Here is a 25262-nt window from a genome sequence, read left to right as displayed (position 1 = left end):
CAAACCTAATCACTCATATTATGGGGGAAAAAAAAAAAAAGAAAAGAAACCAACAGCTTCATTTTGGAGCTCATTAGAGGTCCTAGAATTTCTGGTCAAGGGAGTTTGTAGAAGGAATGTTCTTTAAACGTGGTTATGTTTCAGCAGTGATGTGCAGGTCCTTGTCAAGGCACTGTGCTGGAGGAGAGAGCAAAGAGCTTTCATTTTTGTGCTTTTTTTTTCTGAGGTGGAAATACTTCTTGTGACATTCAAGGCTCTTTTCTGATTCTTTGCTGCTCACACAAGCAGTCCCATACGAGTGACTTTGGCTGACAAGAAAGTGTGCAACACAAATACAATCGGCTTCGGACAAGAGTGCAGGTCCATGGTCTGCAGAGAAAGGACATCAATAATCACTCCCACATACAAATGCTTTAACAAACTAACCTATTTGGATGTAATGTTCTACTTTTTAAAAAAGAGTTTGTATGAAGAATGTCTCAAAGCTATGAAAACTCTTGGGAACTCAAAGCCATAAATAAAAGTCTACTATGAAGTAAGATTATTTATTCCATGTCATAATTAAACACTGCTATGAGGGTCACACCTACAGTAAAGATACAATTGGTGGTACACTGGGTTCCACTGTGACTGGCTAGAAGAACCAAACAGTAGATTTAAAATGAAGAGGAACATCCTATATGGAGACCATTAGTTGTAATTGTATTTCCCAGACAGAACCACAGTGAACGTAGCTGAAACATGACCATCTATGGGTGTAATTTTTGATACCCTTAATAAAGTCTGTGGGAGCTCTGGTAGCATAGTGGCTAAGGCACTTGACTGCTAACCAGAAGGCAGGCGGTTCAAACCCACCAGCCACTCCTCGGAAGGAAGGTTGGGCAATCCTACTTCCGTAGTGATACTGCCTCGGAAACCCAAGGAGGGGTCGCTATGAGTCGGGGCCGACTCGACGGCAAACAACAACAACAACAATAAAGTCTGTGGTGGGAATAATAGCTTGTGAGACCAGTTGATACCCTTCTAAACACAGGACCCAAAGGAGCTCTGGTGGCACCGTGCCTAAGGCATTTGACTGCTAACTAGAAGGTTGGCAGTTCAAGCCCACTAGACGCTCTGCAGAAAGCAGATGGGGCGATCTACTATAAAGATTTACCACCTCAGAAACACAATGGGGTCACTGAGTTGGAATCAACTTGATGGCAGTGAGGTTTTTGGTTTTTAAGCACAGGATACTAGTCTGTCTGCACAGGTGCCACCACATGAACAAGGAACCTGGGGTCAGGCTACATGAGCCAGCTGGTTAGCCAACCTTTGGCACCAGTGAGAGAGATCAGTTTAGTAACTGAGCTTTTTTAAAAAGAAAGACATAACTTTATTAGAAGCACAAATTATAGAGCACTAATTTCATCACTAAATTTTGTATACATTAAATACAAAGCATAAATATATACATATTTAAAAAAAAAAAAAAAAACACAAAAACCAAACTCGCTGCCGTTGAGTCGGCTCTGACTCACAGCAACCCTTCCTTGGGTTTCTGAGGCGGTATCAGTATGGAAGGAGATTGCTCAACCTTCCTTCCGAGAAGTGGCTGGTGGGTTTGAACCTCCAGCCTTCTGGTTAGCAATCAATGCCTTAAGTATTGACACCTTGCTTGCTAAATGACAAATGTCATTAATAGCGGGTTAATTTAATAGAAGTGAGTTTAACAGAGACACAGATTTAACTCTCACTAATGCTTTCCAGCTTTGGACAGCCCTGGTCTATGGCCTGTCCATAGTCACCTAAAGAAAGGTTCGTTTAAAATAAGGTTTCTAGCCAGAGTTGTTTCATTTGGGTTGAACTACACTACTTCTAAGATATTTGTCAGTTCTAAAATTTCAAGATGCTGTGTTTCCAAATGTTAGGAGCCCTGGTGGCATAGAGCTTAAGGCATCTGACTGCTAACCAGAAGCCTGGCAGTTCAAACCCACCAGCCACTCCTTGGAAGGAAGGTTGGGCAATCTACTTCTGTAGTGATACCGCCTCGGAAACCCAGGGAGGGGTTGCTGTGAGTTGAATCAACTTGACGGCAGTGAGTTAGGTTTTTTGGTATGATTTTGTTAGTGGATGTAAGATTTTACGTAAGACTTGAACTACTTACTTACTATTGATAAGGGAGGAAAGGCATAGGTTTACTCATAATTCATTATTTCTGAAATATGCTTCATTCATCTATCTAATCTCTCTAAAGGAATCATGATTTTCTGTTGATATTTTCATTTGAGGATAAAGAGGCCAAGAAAAGATGGCTGTATGGGTGTATCTCTGTATCTTTTTTTCTGATGAGATTTCTTAGCAACCAAGTCATTCTGTTACTCTTAACTCTTACCCTATCAAACTGCTGATAATAGCCATGGATGGAATTTATTTAATTAAGTCTGCTGTTTTTAGTATTTCATATCTTATTTTTGATAAAAATTTATTTCTTATTATTATTTCTAATATTCAAACAAAACCATGTTTTAAAAGTGATTGGTTTCCTAACACAGGGAAAGGAGGAAAAACAAACAAACAAAAAAAACCCAAACACAAAACCAAACCCAAGACCACCTTGGAAATTGAACAATTTCCTGGTTCCAAATGGAGTGGAACAAGTGGTAATTTTCTATACAAGAGGTACGAAGCGATCCGAAAGAACGAGAATACATACAGAAGAAGTGTGTTTTTCAGAAACACTCTTACCAGTTCTCCCTCAGGACCACCAAAATCCAGATACAGATTTCTGATACCATCATCAGCAGACATTTTCAGCCTTTCAAAAGGGTAGCGGTACAGAATGCTGCTGGAGCCTCCATTCTCCCTGGAGATAGTGAACCCATTTTCATAGTGGACAGTGAGTCTTAATTCTTGGTTATTTAATGTGCAGCCTATTGGAAACAAACAAAAAACAACATAAGTTCCTATTTTAGTTATCAAGTGAAAAAGGATTCTTCTGACTTTAACAGAGGAAACACAATCTTCTGGAAACTCTGTGTTGCCTTGCCTATTTAAATCAGTTGCCATAGAAATAATTTGGACTCAGGGTGACCCCATGTGTGCCAGAGTAGATATGCGGTCTTCTATCTATATATTATTTTTCCTTTTATTGTTGCTGCTAAGAATAGACACAGCAAAACATACACCAATTCCACAGTTTCTACACGAACAATTCAGGGATCCTGATTACATTCTTAGGTTGTATAACCATTTGTACCTTCCTTTTCTGAGTTGTTCTCTTATCAACATAACTCACTGCCCCTAAGGTTCTCACTTAACCTTTTGAATTGTAATAGCCTCACTTTTATAAATTCAGGATTTGAGGTTCAGAGAAGTTGGGTTCTCAGAGTCACCTAACTAGTATGTGGGGTTCAAGCCAGTGTCTCCTGACTCCAAAGCTCATGCTCTTTTTCCTCTGTTCCAGGCTGCCTCTTGTAGGACTCGAACGGTACTTAAGTATTCACTGAAGTGCTGCTCATAATGATCCTGAGGCTCCCATGGAGAAGAGGCGACTGGTTTTTTTTTGACCATAGGGATACTGTTGATTGTAATGACATGTATTAAAGATCACCTTCTTGTAAGCTCCTTATTAGTAAAAAAAATTTAACAGAGCTAGGAGGAAACAAAAGTTCATTAACTAATAATAAATCACTCAGTTTACACCAAGGGGAACAATGGTACATAAACTTATCTACTTTGTCTCTTTTTTAAGTAAGAGACTGACAGTGGCTACCGGTATATCATGGAGAAGCACTTGGGGACAAAGACCCTAATGACAAAGAAAGTTTATGCTGTAAATCTTGTTCCTGCTGCTTTGGGGCCAGTCACTTGGCTAGAAGGCTCTGGAGAGCTCCAGTGCTTCCAGCAAAATCCTGGCCTGTCCCTCTATCAGGTACAGTACTGTGTGGACCACCCAGGGCTCCTGTAGGTCTCCAGCCTTACAGAACAACCTAGAAGGGACCAGACCTTGCAGGCTTGACCGGCAACTCTCCTGGCCTGGACTACCTGGGAGTGTCCCAGAGGAAGGCAGGGGCAGCATTCCTAGTGACTGCTTACAGGAACAGCCAGTCCCTCAAGTGTAATCAATAAGGTAATCACATCCAGGGTCCCAAAGAACATGACACTGTGTTGCTCTATTACAACTATTTGGTCAAAGGAAGGAAGTAAGTCTTCTATATTTTAATTTGTCTCATTACAAAGCATAGTGCTTTGGAAACAGTAAACAGCAAATGCTTCTTGATTTAATGAATTAACAGACTGATACATACTGTATGTGTCCTCCAGGAGTTTAATCTAGCCACATGAATAATGGTTAAGGCACTGGCTTTAAGTCAGAAACAGCTAAATGCAAGCCCCAGCCACACTAGCCCCAGTTCCCATATCTTGAAAATGAGGTTGATAATGCTTGCCCTCGAGGGTCATTTGTGAAGGTCAGATGATATATGTATGCTATTTATGCCTCATAACAAAGCTGACTTTCAATGGATATGTATTTTCAATGGATATTGTTTTTGTTTATCTTTTCCTACTTGAAGGCTATGCCTATCTTATTTATTTTAGGATTGCCAGTAAAAGCATGGACTATACATTCAATAAATATTTGCCAAGGAGATGAATAAAAGAGATGCTAAAGAATTTCAGAGAAACAGAAAACAGCATGGTCAGAGCAAATTGCATATTTGTCAATGCAATCCCTATACCTATGTCTACTCTTTCTTAGTTATTGTATCGCCAAAGCTACAGAACTATAAAGTATCTCCGTACAGTTTTTGATGGTTTTAAAACTTTAATAGCTTGGGGTATTGGTATGATGAAAATAAACCTTAAAAATTCTAAAGTATTCTTCACCAACACCACAATTCAGTGCACCAATTCTTCTATGGTCTTCCTTACTCACTGTCCAGTGGTCACATGTATATGAGGCTACTGAAAAGACAATGGCTTGGGTCACTCACAACTTAAGTTTTCAAAGTGACATCTTTGCTGTTTAACACTTTAAAGAGGTCTTTTCAGCACATCTGCCCAATGCAGTTCATGGTTTGATTTCCTCAGTGCTGCTTCCACAGGTATTGATTGTAGATCTAAGTAAAATGAAATCCTTGACAACTTCAATGTTTCTCCATGTATAATGTTGTTGCTTACTGGTCTAGCTGTGAAGATTTTATTCTTTTTATATACACATATATATTTACATACACAAATATATATATATCTGAAACGCACAAAGCTCACTAAAAGCAATTCATATATAGAGACTAGCCACAAGAGGGCACTTCAAACGCTAGAAAGAGGCCACCAAGCTTATTTCCTTTGGATGCTTATTTGAGTATATGTTCAGCACATATAAAACCCAAAATCCAATGCCATGGAGTCAATTCCAACTCAAAGTGACCCTACAGGACAGAGTAGAACTGTCCTATAGAGTTTCCAAGATGGTAAATCTCTAAGAAAGCAGACTTCCTCATCTTTCTCCTGTGGGGTGGCTGGTGGGTTTGAACTGCTGACTTTTTAGTTAGCAGCCAAATGCCTTAATGGGCACATATAAGAGAAGCTCTTATTCCAAGTCATTTATTTTTCTATAGCCATAAGCTTGACAGATGCTCAAATTTTTAAGAATGTCTATCCTTTTTTTTTTGGTTTTGTGGTATAGTGGTTAAAGCATTTGGCTGCTAATCAAAAGGTTGGTGGTTTGGACCCACCAGCTGCTCCATGGAAGAAAGATAAGACAGTCTGTTTCCACAAAGATTTATAGCCGTGGAAAGCCATTGGCGGTCACTGTGAGTCAGCATCAGCTCAATGGCAGTGAGTTTGGTTTTGGTTTGGATCTGTATTTTATATTCTACATCTTCTTAACTAGATAGTCAATGAATGCATCTAGTACTTAGGAAATGCATCCTTAAACTATGTAATGCAGATTAAAATAAAGAACAGTAAAAATGCAATGTTTCATATAGGGTGTTATGAATGTGCTTAGAACCATGTACAAGGCCTTAGGAAGCTTTGCTAGTGAAACAGAGATACCAGGTTTGTTTCCATCATCCCTCCTTTAAGCTGCCATATTCCAGCACCTGTAACAGCTCTATTGAATTACTCTTAGAAATGAAATGTCATCATCTGTACCTAGAGAAACCTCCTTGATCAGCTCAGCAGCAGCATGACAACCCTGAACAAGCACCCTGGTCCAGGTTGACAGATCCCGATGTGTCTCCACCCTGAACAGATGCATCTCAATGCCTTGTCGAGAGCCTGTCCTGGTAGCAAATGTAAGGTCAGATCCAAGTGAGGGTGATCGACATCCGGAACCAGAATGAACCAACCTAGGACCACAAACAGAGCAGAGATCAAACGTAATTAATGCTTTATTAGAGGAAAAATGTTAGGAATTTATGCCAATTGATAACTGGAATACTATAAAAACCATCAGCAGTGTGTTTTTCTTTAAATTTTATTTATTTTGTTGTTGTTGAGAATTTATACAGCAAAACATACACCAATTCAACAGTTTCTACATCTACGGTTCAGTGACACTGATTACAACCATTCTCACCTTCCTTTTTTGAGTTGTTCTTCCCTCATTAACATAAACTTACTGCCCCCTAAGGTTCCTACAGGACCTCTGGTAGCACAGTACCTAAGGCACTTGACTGCTAACCAGAAGGCTGGCGGTTCAAACCCACTCCTCGGAAGGAAGATGGGGCAATCTACTTCCGTAGTGATACTCCTCGGAAACCCAAGGGGGGGTCGCTATGAGTCGGATCTGACTCGACGGCACATAACAACACAACAACAAGGTTCCTATCTAATGGTTTCAGTTGCTGCTGTCAAATGTGATCCCATATAGATAGTTCTTAAAAAAAGCATAATGCTCAGCTCAAGGCAGACTCTTTTTTTTTTTACTAGTTAAGCTAAACTATTGTTTGTTGTTGTTGTTGTTATGTGCCCTCGAGTTAGTTGTAAAACTATTGTTTAGTTTTAAGAAGATTTCAGGGGGCATTTTTGGTTTAAGGTTTAAAGATTATGTGAGGGCAAGAGTTTCAGGGGTTCATCTAAGCTTCATGGCTCCACAAAGTCTAGAGTCCATGAAAATCTGAAATTCTGTTCTACATTTTCCCTCTTTTGATCAGGATTCTCCTATGGCATCTATGATCAATATTTTCATTAATGGTAGCTAGGCACCATTCAGCTCTTCTGGTCTCATAGCAAAGGAGGCAGCTGATCATGGAGGCAATTAGCCACACATTCCACAGCCTCTTCCTACTCTCCACTCTCCTTCTTCCTCTGTTGTTCCAGGTGAACAGAGACCAATTGTTGTGCCTTAGATGGCCACCTGCAAGCTTTTAAGACCCAGGCACTATGCAATGATCTAGGAGGTAGACCAGAAGCACTGAAAATGAAATGTTACTAGGCCAATTAACTGGGATGTCCCATGAAACCATGACCCTATACCTCCAAACCAAGGATCCATATTGCATGAGGAGTACATAACCAGCCTCAGGAGCTTCTCTCTCTCTTTTTAATTTTCATTGTCATTTGGGTGAAAGTTTACAGAGGAAATTCATCTTCCATACATTAGCTCACATACACTTTCTCATATGACAGTGACTGTAATTTCCCACAATGCAACAGCTCCCCTCCTACATCCTCCCCATAGTTACCTCTTCACTGTGTCCTTCCCTCCCATGCACTCCTGCCCCCCGAGCTATCTCCCTGTGCATACATAGCCCTTCTATTCTCCCATGACTGATCTCTCCAAGGAGTGTATCTACCAAATGTAAATGTTCAGCTCATATGCTTGTCTTTTGTTTGGCTAGCAGTCATGGAAATGGGTTCAATTCCAGTCCCGAAGGGCATCTAGGAGCCATAGTCTCAGGGGTTTCACCAGGCTCTATCAGACCGGCAAACCTGGTCCCTTTTTTTCTTTTAATGATTTTGAGTTTTGTTCCACATTGTTCTCCCACTCTGTCCAGGATGTCCTACAAAGATCCCCATCTCAGTGGTTGATGGTGGTAGCCAGGCACCATCTAGTTCTTTTGGTCTCATACTTGTATAGGCTGAGTATTGCATAGTTTACCAGCCACTTGGACTAATTGTTTCCATGCGCCTTTGGTTTTCCTCATTCTTCCTTGCTCTGGATGAAAACAGACTCGTCGTTGCATCTAGATGGCCGTTGTAAGCTTTTAAGATCTCAGCTGCTACTCACCAAAGTTAGGATGTGTAACAATGTTTTTGTGTAGTATGTTATGCCAATTAAGCTTATGTCCCCTGCGACCATGGTCCCAAGCCCACAGGTCCAACTACTTGCTCCCTCTGGGTGCTGGCTATGGCCAAGAAGTGTCTTTCTTTTTGCCATTGTTGTAAATATATTTATCAACACTTTTTTTTTTTTTAATTTTTTCACTGTGATTTGGATCAAAGTTTATAGAGCAAATTCATTTTCCATACAATAATTCATACACATTTTGTTTCATGACACTTATTGCAGTCCCCATAATGTAACAGCTCTCTTCCCATTTCCTCCCTGTGGTTACCTTTTTCCTGTGTTCTTCTTTCCTATGCATTCCTGTCCTCCAAGCTATTTCTCTGTGCCAATACTGCCCTTCTGAACTCCCATGGTTGACTGTTCTCAAAAGTGTATCTACCTGGTGTAAAGGTTCACCTTATATGCCTGTCTTTTGTTTGGCTGGAAGCCACGAGAGTAAGTTCACTTCCAGGCCCAAAGGGTGTCGAGGGGCCATAGTCTCAAGGGTTTCACTGGTGTCTATCAGACCAGTAAGGCTTTTGTATGATTTTGAGTTTTGTTCCACATTTTCTCCCACTCTATCCAGGACCTCCTATACTGATTCTTTTCTGAGTGGTTGCAGTGGTAGCTGGGCACCATCTAGTTCTTCTGGTCTCACAGTCATGTAGGCCACTTGGGATGGTCCACTAGCCCCTGGACTCATTGTTTTCACGCATCTTTGGTTTTCTTCATTCTTTTTTGCTCCGGACAAGGAGACGTCAATTGTTCCATGTAAGGTTTTAAGACCCCAGTTGCTATTCACCAAAGTAGGTCTACACGCAACGTTTGCCAATTCAAATTTTCACAGTTATACAACTTATTGGCAGGAATTACAATAATTGACTTTACAACCCTACCCTTAATCAATGAGATTTTCCCATTACTGTTAACTCCTCTTTTCCTTCTCTCTCCTGCCCCCAGTGATCACTAATAAACTTTGGTCTCTGTATATTTGCCTTTCCTTGTCTTTTCATATAAATGCCACCACACAATATTTATCCTTTTGTAACTGGGTTATTTCACTCAGCATAGTATCTTCCAGCTCCATCCATACTATAGCACGTATCAAGACTTCATTTCTTCTACCGGCTGAGTATATTCCATCATGTGTATGTACCACATTTGGTTTATCCATTCATCTTGAACCAGCAATTTCTGGATGAGTACATTTCAAAACAAGAGTATAGTCTCTGAAGAAGATACAACCTGTTTTCCCATAAAATGACCCCCTGATGTCACAGTCAGACAGGACACTAGGATGGATGGACCACAGTTCCAATGTCCCAAAGGTTCTTTTATATTCCTTTGGCTATGCATATTAAAAAAAAAGAAATAAATTTGATAGAAAATGATACTAGCATTAGCTTCAGGTGAAAAAAAATGCTTCCTTAAGGAAAAATGGATGGGTAACTGCTTTTCAAACTTTTCAGCCAAACAACTAATAAGAAAAGCCAGTGAATGCCAATCCTGGTGGACAGAGAAAGCGGGAGTTAGTGTTTACTCCCAGTAAGCACAAACTTGGGTTTTATCTTTAAAATTCATGCTGATTTTGCAGTTTCCTGTAGAATTCCTTAACCTATAAAGAAATGCTACATGAAAAAATGATTTCAGAAGAAAAAAAACCGTCTTTGTTTACAGATGACAAGATTTTCTATATGGAAAATCCCAAAGAATGAACAACAATAACAAAAAAATGGTGGAAGTAATCAATGATTATAACGAGGCAACAGGATATAAGGTTAATATACGAAAGTCAACTGCTTTCCTATATACCAACAACAAACAACTGGATTTTGAAATTAAAAATCCAGTATTATTTACATAGGCACCAAAAAAAAAGCACCAAGAAAGCATAAATCTAACAAAATATTATAGGATCTCTGTAGGGAAAACTACAAAACTCTGATTAAAGAAATCAAAGAAGATCTAAATAAACATATTCAATGCCCATGGATACCAAACCCAAACTCCCTGTCAATGAGTCGGTTCCAACACATAGGAACCTATAAGACAGAACAGAACTGCCCCATAGGGTTTCCAAGGCTGTAAATCTTTATGGAAGCAGACTGCCTCATCTGTCTCCCACGGAGCAGCTGGTGGGTTTGAACCACCAGACTTTTGGATAGCAGCTAAATGCTTTAACACCACTACACCATCACAACTCTGAGGAAAAGGCAGTATTGTTACCAATTTTCTCCAACTTAATCTACAAATTCAATGTAATTCCAATCATAATCCCAGCCAGTTATGTTGCAGATATAACAAACTGATTATAACATTTATTTGGAAAGGCAAGTGACTCAGAATAGTCAACACAACACTGAAGAAGAACAATATTAGAGGATTGACCTACCCGACTTTAAGATTTACTATAAAACCTACAGTAATCAATACAGTGTGGTAAGGGTGAAAGAACAGACACATGGATCAATGAAACAGAACAGAGAGCCCAGAAACAAATGCACAAAAATGTAATCAGTTTGTCTGTGACAAAGGAGCAAAGGCAATTCAATGGAGAAAGGGAATTTTTTTCAAATGGTGCTGGAACAATTGGACATCATTCATAAAACAACAAAAATTAAAAAAAAAAAAAAAGAATCAGAATCTAGACACAGAATTTACACTTTTCAGGGAAATTAAAATGAGTCATAGACATTAATGTAAAACTGTAAGACTTCTAAAAGATAACACAGGGAAAAAGTCTATGTGACTTTGGGTGTGGTGATGAGTTTTGAGATACAACACCAAAAGTACAAACAATGAAACAAAAAATTGACAGGCTGAACTTTATTAAATTAAAAACTTTTGCTTGGTGGAAGACAGTGCTAAGAGAATGAAGGGACAAGCTACAGACTGGGAGAAAATATCTCCAAAACACGTATCTGCTAAAGGACTTGTATCCCAAATATATAAAGAATTCTTAAAAGTCAACAATTTAAAAAAAAAAAAACAAAACACCTCAACAATAAGAAAACAACCTAATTACAAAAATGGGCAAAAGATCTGATACCTCAACCAAACAGACATACAAATGATAAATAAGCATATGAAAAATGCTCAACATCCTATGTCATTAAGGATGTACAAATTAAAACAACAAGAAACTGGTAATTACAAATGCTGGCCAGGTGCCTAGCAACAGAAACTCTCATTCATTGCTGGTGGGACTATAAAATGGTACAGCCACTCTGGAAGATAGCTTGGCAGTTTGTTACAAAGCTAAACACAATCTCACCAGATGACACAGCAATTGTGCTCCTAAGTGTTTAGCCAATTGAGTTGAAACTTATATGCACAAAAAAACCTGCACACAAATGTTTATAAGCAGCTTTATTCATAATTGCCCCTAAACTAGAAGCAACCAGAATGTTCTTCAGTAGTGAATGCATAGACAAATTGATACCATCCACACAAACAAGTTGCCTTTGAGTTGTTGCTGACTTATGGCGACCTCACATCTGTCAGAATAGAACTAGGCCCTATATTGTGCTTTTAATGGTTGACTTTTCAGACGTAAATCCCATGCTTTTCTTCCAAGGTACCTCTGGGTGGACTTGAACTTCTAACCCTTCAGTTGGCATCTGAGCACATTGATTGGTTGTACCACCCAGGCACATTCATACAATTACGATGTAACTCAGCGATAAAAGGAGCTCTCCTAGTTCACAGATACTTGTTACTTTTCATGATGGGCAAAGTGGCACCAAATGTGTGTGTAGTGAGCACAGCATGACCAGAATAAATGATGCTGCTGAGAAGCACCCAGGGGAAAGAATGCCCGCACCAAAGAATTTGACACATACAAGAGGGCAACAACTCCAACAAAGGCAAAAGACAAGTCTAGGCTCACATATGGTGGGGTACAGGTACACATGTGTACCAGTAGGTGTAGGTATGCACAAGTGTGAGAACAGATGAAGTAACTATAAACTCCTAAAAAAACCAGACTCACTGCCGTCTAGTCAGATCATAGCGACCCCTCCTCAGGTTTCCGAGGCAGTATCGCTACGGAAGTAGACTGCCACATCTTCCTTCTGAGGAGTGGCTGGTGGGTTTGAACCGCCAGCCTTCTGTTTAGCAGTCAAATGCCTTAGGCACTACACCATCAGAGCTCCTGGAGGTATCAATATGTACGTGTAAATACAGGTGTACACAGACAAGCACACGCAATCACTGAAGACAAAATTACAGATATTCTTTGGACATAAATAAACACCTTCCCAGATTAGTTTCTGGATTTAAAAGTTTAGGACCATAGTCTCATGGGATAACTCAATTCATCGACACAATAAAGTTCATAAAGTTCATGTTCTGTATACTAATGAAGTGAGTGCCTGGGATCTTAAAACTTATGAGCAGTCAGCTAAGATACAACTATTGGTCTCTATTCATTGGGAGCCAAAGAGTAAGAAGGTAAAAAAAATTTCAGTGAAGAAACAAGTTTACAAGGCTGATAGCCTACATGAGCCATAACCTCAACTACCTTGAGATGAGAAGAACTAGATGGTGCCGGCTGGCTACTACCACTGACTGATCTGACCAAGGGCACAATAGACGATCCTGGATAGAATGGGAGAAAAATACAGAAACTCAAATTCTTAAAAAAGTACAAATAACTGAACCACCTGAGAACAGAGACCTCCTTGAAACTACTAACCCAAGATACTCTTTAAACCTTGAACCAAAACAACACCCTGTTAGTTGTTCTTCGCAGTAAAAAGATGGTGGTTCATAAAAAAACAAATCAACAACAAAAGAACAGAGCAAAGCCCCAGCTAGTTCAGCTTGTAACTCAGTTGCACCTGTGTTTTTCTTTGAGCCAACCATCTTCAGTCTGCAGCTGAAGTGCTCTGTAAATACTTTCCATTTTATAACAAAGAATATTAAAAAAGATGTATCCTCAAGGATTGAGATGAAATGAACTAATATTTTTTTCTGCTTCAACAAAGACATTCTGAAGTGACATGCCATTTTTTGTTCCTGTAGATATGTCATGATGAAGGATGCAATGACTCCTGAATACACTTTGGTGGCCCACCCTGATTCATGCTAAAGTGCCAGCGATGTTACCTATACTGCTTCTGTACCCCCAGTGCAAATGTCAACCCAGTGGAAAAAGCAGAACTTAGTATTACTAAGAAAACAGTTTTGAACCCACAGACTCCTGAGGAAAGGATGCCCATATTCCATGAGGTATACTTTGAGAACCACTGCACTCAACTGATTACCACAGAACTAACAACATGCCAATTAAACATTAGCTACCTCAGCAAGAGCTAAATAAGTTTCAAAATTACTCCAAGTAAGACGGAGTGCTGAGGAAAGTGACAGGGTATCTTCTACCATATTAGGTTGATTGCTAATCCCAAGTCAAACATTAAAAAATATCATCTAGGAGTGTTTTCCTAAAGAGTTGATTATGAAAGATTTGGCAGAAGGAATCTAATTCAAACCAGCTGCTGGACGCTTGCTGAGCAGTAGTTGGTTAGGACACACTGCCAAAAGGCCCCCTTGTTTTCAGAGGCGTCCAAATGAGCTCATGCAAAGGTTTTTTAAGCAGCTTTTGCCCCGTAAGTCTTATAAGTACACTACCACTCAATTTTCCATGTTGTAAAGTAGCTAAACTTTCTTTGAATTTTTTTCTCTCAGTCATAGAAAGTTTAAAGGAAAACACTACAAAATCCACATCACCTATAAAACCACCGTATGTCTTTCTGCCTGTGTCATGTATCTGGCTTTAATCTCAAGAAACATTTAAAGTAAAAATCCTCTTCATTCATCACTTAAGTTTTACTTAATGCCTCATTGACCTGAAGTATTAGCTACACACACACACACACACACACACAGAGTTTTGGTTTCCAGGATTCTGTAACTATGCTATCCAATACAAGAGGTAACTCTCCTGGTAATTAATATCACCTTGAGAATGTTCCCCAATTTAGGACTATAATTATTTCTTAATTTATCAGGGACTATCTCCTTTTGAAGGAACTCTAGTGGCGTAGTGCCTAAGGCATCTGCCTGCTAATCCGAAGGCTAGTGTTTCAAACCCACCAGCCACTTCTCAGAAGGAAGACTGGGCAATCAACTTCCATAGCAATACCCCCTCGGAAACTCAAGGAGGGGTCGCTATGAGTCGCATCCAACTCGACAGCAGCGAGTATCTCTTTTTGAAGGAGCTCTGGTGGTGTACTGGAGAAGGCACTTGACTGCTAACCAGAATGCCAGCGATTCAAATCCATCAGCGACTCTGCGGGAGGAAGATGAGGCGATCTATTTCCATAAAGATTTACAGCCTCAGTAACCAAATGAGGGTCGCTATGAGTCAGAATTGACTCGATGGCAGTGAGTTCTTTTGTTTATCTCCTTTTGAGGAGCCCTGGTGGTGGCACTGCTTATAAAGTGTTTGGCTGTGGACCAAAAGGATGGCAGTTCAAACTCACCAGCTGCTCTGTGGGAGAAAGATGTGACAGTCTGCTTCCATATTTACAGCCTTGGAAATTCTATTGGGGCACTCCTCTGTCATATAGGGCTGCTATGAGTCGAAACCAACTTGATGGCAGCGAGTTTGGTTGCATCTAGTTTATCTCCTTTCATAGATAACCACCAAACCAAAACTAAACCCACTGCCACAGAGTTGATTCTGACTCACAGTAATCCTCATTGGGGTTCCAAGGCAGTAAATCTTTACGGACATAGATTGCCTACTCTTCCTTCTGTGAAGTAGCTGGTGGGTTTGAACCATCAACCTTCTGGTTAACAGTCACTGTGCTACCAGAGCTCCTTATGGACAACCAAAGTCCTTAATTTCTTTTCCTTTCCTTATGTATTTATGCTATCTTTTTCTTTGCTGTCACATCACTTATAAGAACATTTTCCAAAGAATTAGAAACAGCATTAGTGAAAGTGAACATTCAACCCTTTTTCTTTACTCACACAGATCTCAAATTCACTGTCTCACTTACTAAAAAGACACGAGCATCTACTTTTCTGGCCTTGCCTCTCTCTGTGGGATACCTCCTGGTCTGGTTCCAGTCTCTGGTCTCTCAGTGGCTGCACTCTACCCTCTCTGAGAGGCTGGCAGAGGATGATTCAGCCCCACTTAATTCTAGCATGCAGTGACTTAAACTAATTCCACCTGGCCAAAAGAGCTATGTGGAAAAACCAAATCTCTCATCTGCCTGTCATTTTGTTCCTGATCTGCCAGCATTTCCTAAATAAGGAGTAAAGAATCCCTGCTGTTACATTAATTAAACTTATTAAGAGCTAAAATACTCAGAGAGCTATAGGTGCCGCTCGTGTAATTGCTGGCCAGTTGAGTCTGCATGATCCAAATAGCACCTCTGCATTCCTCACATTTAAGTTGGAATTTTCATTACTTGTAAAAACAGTAGGTAGCACCAGAGCTCTTCTTTTAGTAATGGCCAGATTAAAGCAACTATACTTCTTTGATAGATTTCTTCTCTGGCATAATTTTCTTTTTTAAAAAAAAATTTTATTGTGATTTGGGTGAAAGTTTAGAGAGCAAATTCACTTTCCATACAGCAGCTCACATACACTTTGTCTCATGACATTGACTGCAATTTCTCACAATGCAACCGCTCCCTTCCCACTTCCTCCCCACAGTTACCTCTTCCCTGTGTCCTTCCCTCCCATGCACTCCTACCCCCTATGCTATCTCCCTGTGCATACACAGCCTTTCTGTTCTCCCATGATTGCTCTCTCCAAGAAGTGTATCTACCTATCTACCTAATGTAAATGGTCAGCTCATATGCCTGTCTTTTGTCTGTCTGGAAGCCACAGGAGTAGGTTCAATTCCAGACCTGAAGGGCAGCTAGGGGCCATAGTCTCTCAGTGGTGCCATCAGGCTCTATCAGACCAGCAAACCTGCCCCCCCCCCCTTTAAATGATTTTGAGTCTTGTTCCACATCGTTCTTCCACTCTCTCCAGGATCTCCTACATAGATCCCCCTCTCGGTGGTTGACAGTGGTAGCCAGGCACCATGTAGTTCTTCTGGTCTGATATAATTTTCATTAATTTTTTTTTTTAATCATAATTGAAGCAGCTAACAATTAACTAAGCACTTATCATGTGCCAGGCACCATTCCAGGCATATTACAAGTATTAACTCATTTAAAACTCACACTGACCCTATCTCTTTTACAAATTACAAGCCTGTGGCACCAAAAGGTTAAGTGACATGGTCCCACTTAACTGTAAGCTGTGGAACAGGGATTTAAACTCAATTTATTATGGATTGGTATTAGTCCCTTCTATTCAATCTTGCTGGCTTTTTTTGTGTGTGTTGTTTTAGTTATAATAGCATTACCAAAATAGAATTCATATACACACAGCTCACATTATTATAACAGAATTATATAAGTAAGGGCACTTGATAAATGAGAAGAAACCCAAAAAACGAAACTCACTGCCAGTGAGTTGATTCTGACTCATGGTGACCCCCACTGAGTTTTCAAGGCTGTCAATCTTTATGGAAGCAGACTGCCTCATCTTTCTTCTATACAGCAGCTAGTGCATTCAAACTACCGACCTTTTAGTTAGTGGTCAAGTGACTTAATCACTGCACCACCAGAGCTCCTTGTAATAAGTGAAAGGAAATCCTAAATAAAGAGAAAGTCTTCCCATCGTGCAGAGAATATTCTTCCTCCCACAATTCTTTTTCTGTTCAAAGTAGGATACACCCATATTGTTCCCTATGGGACATACCAGATAGTTGCACCCTTTAGCTCTTGATTGCCAAATACTTTTCTGTGAGGTTCCTTATTAACATGTGGTTTCTGAGTCACATTAACATCTGGTTATTTTTTAAGCCCAAATAAACGTGAATGTGAGTATGTACTCTAGCTTCACAGTTACTATCCCTCAGGACCTCTGGCGCTCACATCATCATTTCTCTGTTCTTTCCCCTTCTAACTCCCCACATCTGGCTTGCTACAAACACCCTGTTGCTTCAGGTTGAATCAGTGTCTGAGGGAATCGAAGCTCTGTGCTCTTAGGCTAGAAGGAGAAATTGAAGACTATCTGCCTGCATGGCCTGGTTTTTCCACAGTACCACCGTCTGGTTTACACACTGTCATTACTCAGTCAAACGGCTACCACAGTTTCAGTGGGTTCCAGTTATTGCCAATAAATTAAAGGGGAAAAAAATCTAAAACCCTATTTAACTATCTTCATGACTGGGCAAGTCTTGAATAAAGCAGTTAAAGATACTTTCTTCAATTACTTAAAAATGCAACAAAAAATACTACTGACAAACAATTTATTCTGAGCTAGAAGCTGCAAAAAGATCAATAAGGTGAATGAAAAGTTTTGTCTAAATCAACTACATCAGTTACTTAATTGATATTTTAGGCACTGAGGATAACAGAATTCACTTCAAGATTCTTTAGCAGATTTAGACTAGGCTAGATACTTTATTTTTGGTTTGTAGTTTTACCTTTAAGGATCCCTGGTGGCATAGTGCCTAAGGCAATTGGACTGCTAACCAGAAGGTTGGCAGTTTCAAATCTACCAGCCACTCCGTAAAGATTTACTGCCTTGGAAATGCAAAGGGGGTCACTATGAGTCGGAAGTGACTCGGTGGCAATGAGGTTGGTTTTTTTGGTTTGGTTCAGTCTTACCTTGTGGCAACAAGAGGGTAGCTGTGACACGGTGATGCCCAGGCATCCCTTGTCCATGGCATGCAGTCATAAAGCAGCAAATCCTTCTCAGTCACAGCCATGAGGACAGGTCTCCACTGTTGTCTTCCACCATCCAGTTTTGCCTGTTTCAAAGGTTCAAAAGGAAAGCTAACTATAAGGATATGTAATTACAAAGTTCCAACAATAATGGCCTAACACAGTGGTTCTCTGTCCTCATCTCCCCATTCTAATAAGATGTAAGATATGGGAAATATCCTAGCAATAGGAATTCCTACCAACAGGAATTCTCCATTGGAAGGTGTTACATGGTCTGTGTATTTTGAAGAAGCTCTCGCCCAATGAATTATAGACATTATCTATTGATAAGCCACATTTTCTTCCCATTTCAAAATACCTGAATATCATCAACTCTAATTAAATACAGAGTAATTTGTCCAAAATGATCAGCAATTTTAGTATGTCTGATTGACAGCTCCCAAGCACAGGACTGAAATACAAAGAAGTCTCTATAATCTAAACATCAATGTTTTTGAAATATTTTTTATCAAGACCTACAATAAGAAATACATCTTACACTGCAACTCAATACATACATACATGTATAGTCATGCATTGCTTAATGTCCATAATACATTCTATGAACACCATTTTATATATAGGCAGTCCCTGGATTATGATTAATTTCCGTCCGTAAGTCTGCCTTTAAGTCTAATTTTTAAGTCACAACAGTTAGGTACAGTTTGTAGCTAATGTGAGTTAGTCAGATGTTTGTCTTGTATATAGTATATAGGGTTACCTTTCTATGTTTACAAAAAAATTAAGGAAACACTTCCAGTGATATTAAAACATTTTTAACCTAATACAGCGATAATAATAATGTTTTGATGTGTGTTGCAAAGTAGCACGTTTGTTATTACAAACCACTTAACGTATCTCAAATTTTTAATATAATAGGCTTTACAGGGGTTGGATTGAGAGACACATAATTGGTCAGTAGTTGCCCAAAGAGATGTTACACGGCGCATGACTGTAAAACTGAATCAAAAGTTTTACAGAACAGCACTAACCCCTATACGTTGTACAACGTACTCTGATAAGTTTCTACTCTACTTCGTTTTTTAAAAAATGCTGTTAACAACCTGCTATGTTGTATTTTGAAAAACACTGATATATATTGTTGTCACGGAGTTCTCCATTATATTTTAGGAAGTTGAAGTTTCAAATGTATCCACTGTATTTACTTGCATAAAGGTCAGCCATCTCTGTAGATGTTTTAAAATGGAGGAAAACAGCCACAACTTACCCATATTGTCACGGATTCAAGTCCAAAAAGCAAAAGACTGTTTAAGAAAAACCCTGACATCATCAAAACCTCATTAGATGAGATATTTCAGCAGGGACAGCTTAACAAGGGTGCATCCTAACACTGATCCTTCAGGTCACTATCAATGACACTTTACAGAGACTTCGAATGGGTGAATCACTTCTCTTCTAAAGAGTGTATTCAGAGCTACTTTTCATTTTCTCTTCCTTAATGATTTCTGAAGGAGCCCTGCTGGTGCAGTGGTTAAGGGATTTGGCTGCTAACCAGAAGGCTGGTGTGCAAACCCACCAGCTGCTGTGCAGGAGGAAGATGAGACAATCTACTTCTGTAAAGATTTACAGCCTTGGAAACCCTAGGGGATGCTATGAGTCAGAATTGACTTGATGGCAGTGGGTTTGGTTTTGGTTTAATGATTTCTGAAGGCAATTTAGACATGTCAGAGCATTTTCAGAATATATCTGTAATTGGAAAAGTGGCATGAGTGATTCGGTTCTGTATTATAAAACCTACCACTGAGACTCCTCTCCTCGACAGAACCACGAGCAATTCCAGCAGTGGGAAGTGAATTCTAACCAATAAAGTGACCCCAGTTTTACCATGTACTGTAAGCAACAAAAAATAAGACCTGACACTGAAAATTAAAGCAAAATATTATAGAAATAATCATGGTTTTCTTTCCAATGAGCTCAAATTTTCTAATACTCCACACTAGTGTGTGGGTCGCTGTATAACACTGCAGGGAAAGATCAGCTCTATGGAGAGTATCTTGCGTTCTTACAGTTTTGGATCATAGGTACTCAAGAGGTCTCTAGCTTATGTTCTCTAGTAAGTCTGTGTCTCTGAGATTGTTACAGACAAATTCCAGTTGAGAAAATAGCATGAAATCTTTCTTCTTAAAGAGTTCAAATGAGAGACTTCCGGTAAGAGGGAGGAATAGGCAGACAAGCAACACAGACCCTCTTCAACAAAGAAAAGAAAAACAATTGATAGAGATACAGAAGATAATCCTGGAGCTCTGAGCTTTGAGAGGAACAACAGAGAAGTTGATTAGGCACCAACTAGTGGAAAAACCTGAACAAAAACAGTGAGTACAGAGACGGTTGGAGCTGCGGACTGTACCCTATTCTGACGGGACCAACAGCCTGAATATTTACCTGAGAACTGACCTAAAGATCAGCCCTGGTCACCAAAGGCTGCAGGGATGACTGCATTGGTGGCCTATGACTAGGAATGGAAGCAGCAAGGAGGGAGACAACCTGAGCTGTTGACTTTCCACTGTCTGGAGGGTACAGCCATTTTGATTGTTTACACATGGCAGCCATTTGGATATTTAAAGTCATTGAGGGCACAGCCACTTTGAATGTTTACAAGCAGCCATTTGGGATATTTAAAGTGACCGATGGCACGGCCATTTTGGATATTTAAAGTGACCAACGGTGCAGCCATTTTGAATGTTTATAAGCGGTGGCCATTTTGGATAAAGTGACCAAGGGTACAGTCATTATGAATCTTTATAAGTGGAAACCATTTTGGATTTTAAAGTGACAGCATTCTCATTTGGATTCCAGGGACCTAAGAATAGGCTCTGTTTGGAAAGGTTGGCAGGGACATACAAGAGGATGACAACAGGACAAGGAGACAAGTGGTGAGTGTATAAGGGCTATCACTTATACACTAGTGAACAGAGGAGCACAGCACAGTACCCTCCTTGCACAGATAACACACAAAGAAAATCATGGGCAAGTCACTCCAACATACAATCACCAATTAAATATAAACACAAGATGTCACAATGCCTCGGAGACAAAAGAACATCACAGTTCACTCAAAGAAACAAGATAAAGCAGAAGAAACAAAGGACCAGGATACAGACTCAAAACTCATCCCTGAGGAAGATGCAACACTGGAACTCCCTGATAAGGAATTCAAAAGAATTATAGTTAGGTATCTTCAAAGGATCAAGAGACAGATCAAGGAAAACACAGACAAAACCCTAGAAGAATTTCGAAACAAAATACAAGAATAAAATGACAAAATAAATGAAAAATCAGTAATTATTCAAAATATTCATATAGAAATTAAGAAGATTAATACTAAACTGTCAGAAATAGATAACACACTGAAAGGGCAAAGGAGTAGAATTGATGCAATGGAAAACAGAATTAATGAGACTGAAGACAAATACCTGAATACCGCTTTGGAAAGGGATCAGTCAGAAAAAATATCAAAACAAAATGAAGATAGCCTAAGGTTCATGTGGGATACCATCAAAAGGAATAACCTACATGTCACTGGAATTCCAGAACAGGAAGAGAAATATAAAACCACTGAGAAAATTGTCCAAGACTTGTTGGAAGATAACTTCCCTGACATGATGAAAGATGAGACTTTATCCATTCAGGAAATTCAACGAACCCCAGACAAGATAGACCCCAAAAGAAAATCACCCAAACATATCCTCATCAAACTCACCAAAACCAAAGAACAAGAAAGAATCCTGAGAGCAGCACATGAAAAACAAAAAGTTACCTACAAGGGGCAAACAATAAGACTAAGCTCAGATTTCTTAGCAGAAACCATGCAGGCAAGAAGATAATGGGACGGTATATATAAAACCCTGAAAGAGAAAAATTTCCAACCAATAATTATGTACCCAGCAAAACTATCCCTCAAATATGATGGTGAAATAAGGACATTTCCAGATAAGCAGAAATTAACGGAATTTGTCAAAACCAGACTAACCTTATAAGAGATGCTAAAGGGAATCCTTTGGACAGAGAAGCAACAACAGCCAACAAGTGACCATTAACACACATAATGGCATAACCCAGAAACCAATCCAGCTATGGAAGTACCCAAAGTAAATAAGCCTACAAGATTGTAAACAGGGAACCAGAGACATCAATTGACAAATGAGGACAACCACAAAACAAAAAGAGGGAAAAAACTGTGTTGTTATAGAACTTCTAGATGGTAGGTAAATCAAGACAACTACAAGATAGAAAGGACTGTTCCAAACTTGGGAAGAAAACTATAAATCACAGGGTAACATCAAAGAAAAATGATAAACTTTCACATCAAAATAAAAAAGAAGATCAGCACAAATATTTAGCAAATACAAGCTCAGCATAGAAAATTATATGGAACAAAGAAATCGACACCATGAAAAAACATACAACAAAAATGACAGCAACAAATTCATATTTGCCAATAATGACATATCTGGCAAGGGACTTATCTCTAAGATTTATAGAAAACTCCAATACCTCAATACCAAAGGAATTAACAATCCAATTGAAAAATGGGCAGAAAACATTAATAGACACATCACCAAGGAGGATATTCAGGTGGCCAGCTGATATATGAAGAGATGCTCACAATCACTGGCCATCTAAGAGATGCAAATCAAAACAACAATGAGATACCGCCTCACCCCAGTACTGATGGCAAGGTTCAACAAGACAGAAAATAACAAATGCTTGTGGGGATGTGGAGAGATTGGGATTCTCATACACTGCTGGTGGGACTGGGAAGTAGTACAACTACTGTGGAAAGCAATATGGCAATTCCTTAGAAAACTGGAATTGGAGATACCATTTGACCCAGCAATCCCATTACTAGGTATATATCCTAGAGAGATGAGAGCCAGGACAGGAACAGATAAATGCACACTCATGTTCATCACAGCACTATTTACAATAGCAAAGAGATGGAAACAACCTACGTGCCCACCAGTGGAAGAATGGATGACCAAACTATGGTACACACACATAATGGAATGCTATGCAGCACTAAAGAATAATGTAGAGTCTGCAAAACACCGCATAATATGGATGAACTTGGAGGACATTATGCTGAGTGAAGTAAGTCAATCACAGAAGGACAAATATAGTATTAGTTAATTGTTGTGGAGGGTCAAGGAAAGGTTTCTATATAGAGGGAAACTTTCTTTGTTGGTGGCTGGGGGTGGGAGGGGAGAGGAGGGAACACTGCAAAAGAAGAAAACAATGCACTGACCCATGTCACTTTAGTTTTGTGTATTTCGCTGTACATAAATTATACTTCAATAAAATGCATTAAAAAAAAAGGAGTTCAAATGATAATCTTATTTTTAAAATTAATTTTGCTTTTCTAAGTGACAAGAGATTCTGAAGTCTAGACTAGAATACATACATTTGGAAAACCTAAACTGAATTAATTTTCTCCTAAAGAAAATATTTTTGGTTTTGAAGGAAAAAAAATCTAACACCAACAGAAGCAATGTCAAGACAGAGAACTTTTTGTTTAAGTAACCAAAACAAAGTGGTTTTTTTGTTTTAAAAGTATCTTTCCTTTCTTCTACTAACCATGGGAAAAAAAATGAAACCTGAAAAAGTCATCCTGACTGGATATTTGCCTTAACTTATATAAGGTTATTGTTTGCTTTCCCTTGAGTCAAAATGTTGCCTGCTATGTAAAGTATGAATTTTGGGTCGTGGTACCAGGACAGGCAGCCATGAGGCCACTACTGAGTTTTTGCCTGGAGAAAAAAGAGATAGTAATGTTAGAGTTTTAGTTTGCTTGTGTTTCAACATCCACACACACATACACCTAGCCAAACAACAGCTTTGTCTAAATTTTATTTTCCAATAAATATGGTTGGATAGAACTAAAGATGAGGAAATCGTTACAATTATTGTTCATATTCTAAGCCTTTTAATCTTATAAATCTTTCTTTTTTGACAGGTAATGTACTTCTATCCCTTATTTTATAATCAAGAAAGAAAGCAGCAAAAACTAAAGAAACCATCCCATTAATCCTGGTTTAATGTATACACTCCTAGTTTGAGTCTTTACATAATTTGGGAATCATCAGGGATGGAGTAGGAACTGCTGAACTGAAGCTTCTCTTTAGCTGTCATGAATTTTCTAATCAATATTCAAAAACTTCAGAAAACTGAGTTTAGAAGTAATACATGTTCACCATTTGGTAGCCTCAAAGAAAATTCCCTGTTAAGAATATAACACATTAAAAGTGAACTATCAATCATACAAAAACCAGTATCAATAAACAGGCAGAAGTTCTTATGCAGAGAATTTATTAGCTATCAGTCACCTCTCCATAGTAGAGGTACTTCGTGTTTTAAGCAAAACCAATTTATGACAGAGTAAAATAACAAAAAAGATGAACTAAAGAAAGATCATTTACTGTTAAGAAAATGGTGCTCTCTTGGTTCAACATTAGAAAAACAATCCATGTCATCTACCACATAAATAAAACAAAGGAAAAGAACCACGTGATCGTATCAATCCATGCAGAAAAGGCATTTGATTAAGTCCAACACCCATTCATGATCAAAACTCTCAGCAAAAAAGGAACAAAAGGGACATTCCTCAACATAATAAAGGGCACATATGCAAAATCAACAGCCAACATTATTCTCAATGGAAAAAGACTGAAACCATTCTCCTTGTGAACAGGAACCAGACAAGGATGCCTTCTATCATCACTTCTATTTAACACTGTACTGGAAGTCCTAGCCAGGGCAATAAGGGAAGAAAGAGAAATCAAAGGCATCCACATTGGTAAGGAAGAAGTCAAACTATCCCTATTCGCTGGTGATATGATCCTATACCCAGAAAACCAAGAAACTAAGTAAAAAATCTATTGGAACTAATTGAGAGATTTAGCATAGTGGCAGGATACAAGATCAACATCCAAAAATCAGTTGGATTCCGCTACACCAGCAAAGAGATTGCTGAAAAAGAAATAAAGAAATCAGTACCATTTACAATATCTACCAAAAAAATAAAATACTTGGGAATAAATCTTGCCAGGGACACAAAAGACCTGTACAAAGAAAAATATAAAAGACTACTTCAAGAAACCTTAAGAGTAAATGGTGCTGGCAAAACTGGAGATCCATTTGCAGAAAAATGAAACAAGATCTGTACCTCACACCACACACAAAAACAAACTCCAGATGGATCAAAG

At 39.1% G+C, this 25262-nt stretch overlaps 1 protein-coding gene across 1 annotated transcript in view; it reads right to left on the bottom strand.

Moving 5' to 3' along the window:
* Positions 1-276: 276 nt before the first annotated feature.
* The window catches only part of SNTB2 (syntrophin beta 2), a 133511-nt gene continuing 108525 nt past the window's right edge, over positions 277-25262 (bottom strand). The window contains exons 4-7 of the mRNA XM_007940301.2: positions 17944-18086; positions 6142-6338; positions 2728-2912; positions 277-369 (exon numbers count right to left, since the gene is read on the bottom strand). Coding sequence (XP_007938492.1) covers positions 277-369; positions 2728-2912; positions 6142-6338; positions 17944-18086 — 618 coding nt within the window. The remainder of the gene's footprint in view (positions 370-2727; positions 2913-6141; positions 6339-17943; positions 18087-25262) is intronic.

This window comes from Orycteropus afer, unplaced genomic scaffold (assembly GCF_000298275.1).
Source record: "Orycteropus afer afer isolate SDZICR_OR568_19922 unplaced genomic scaffold, OryAfe1.0 scaffold00067, whole genome shotgun sequence".
NCBI classification, from domain to species: domain Eukaryota; kingdom Metazoa; phylum Chordata; class Mammalia; order Tubulidentata; family Orycteropodidae; genus Orycteropus; species Orycteropus afer.
This window is presented reverse-complemented; position numbering and strand designations above follow the sequence as displayed.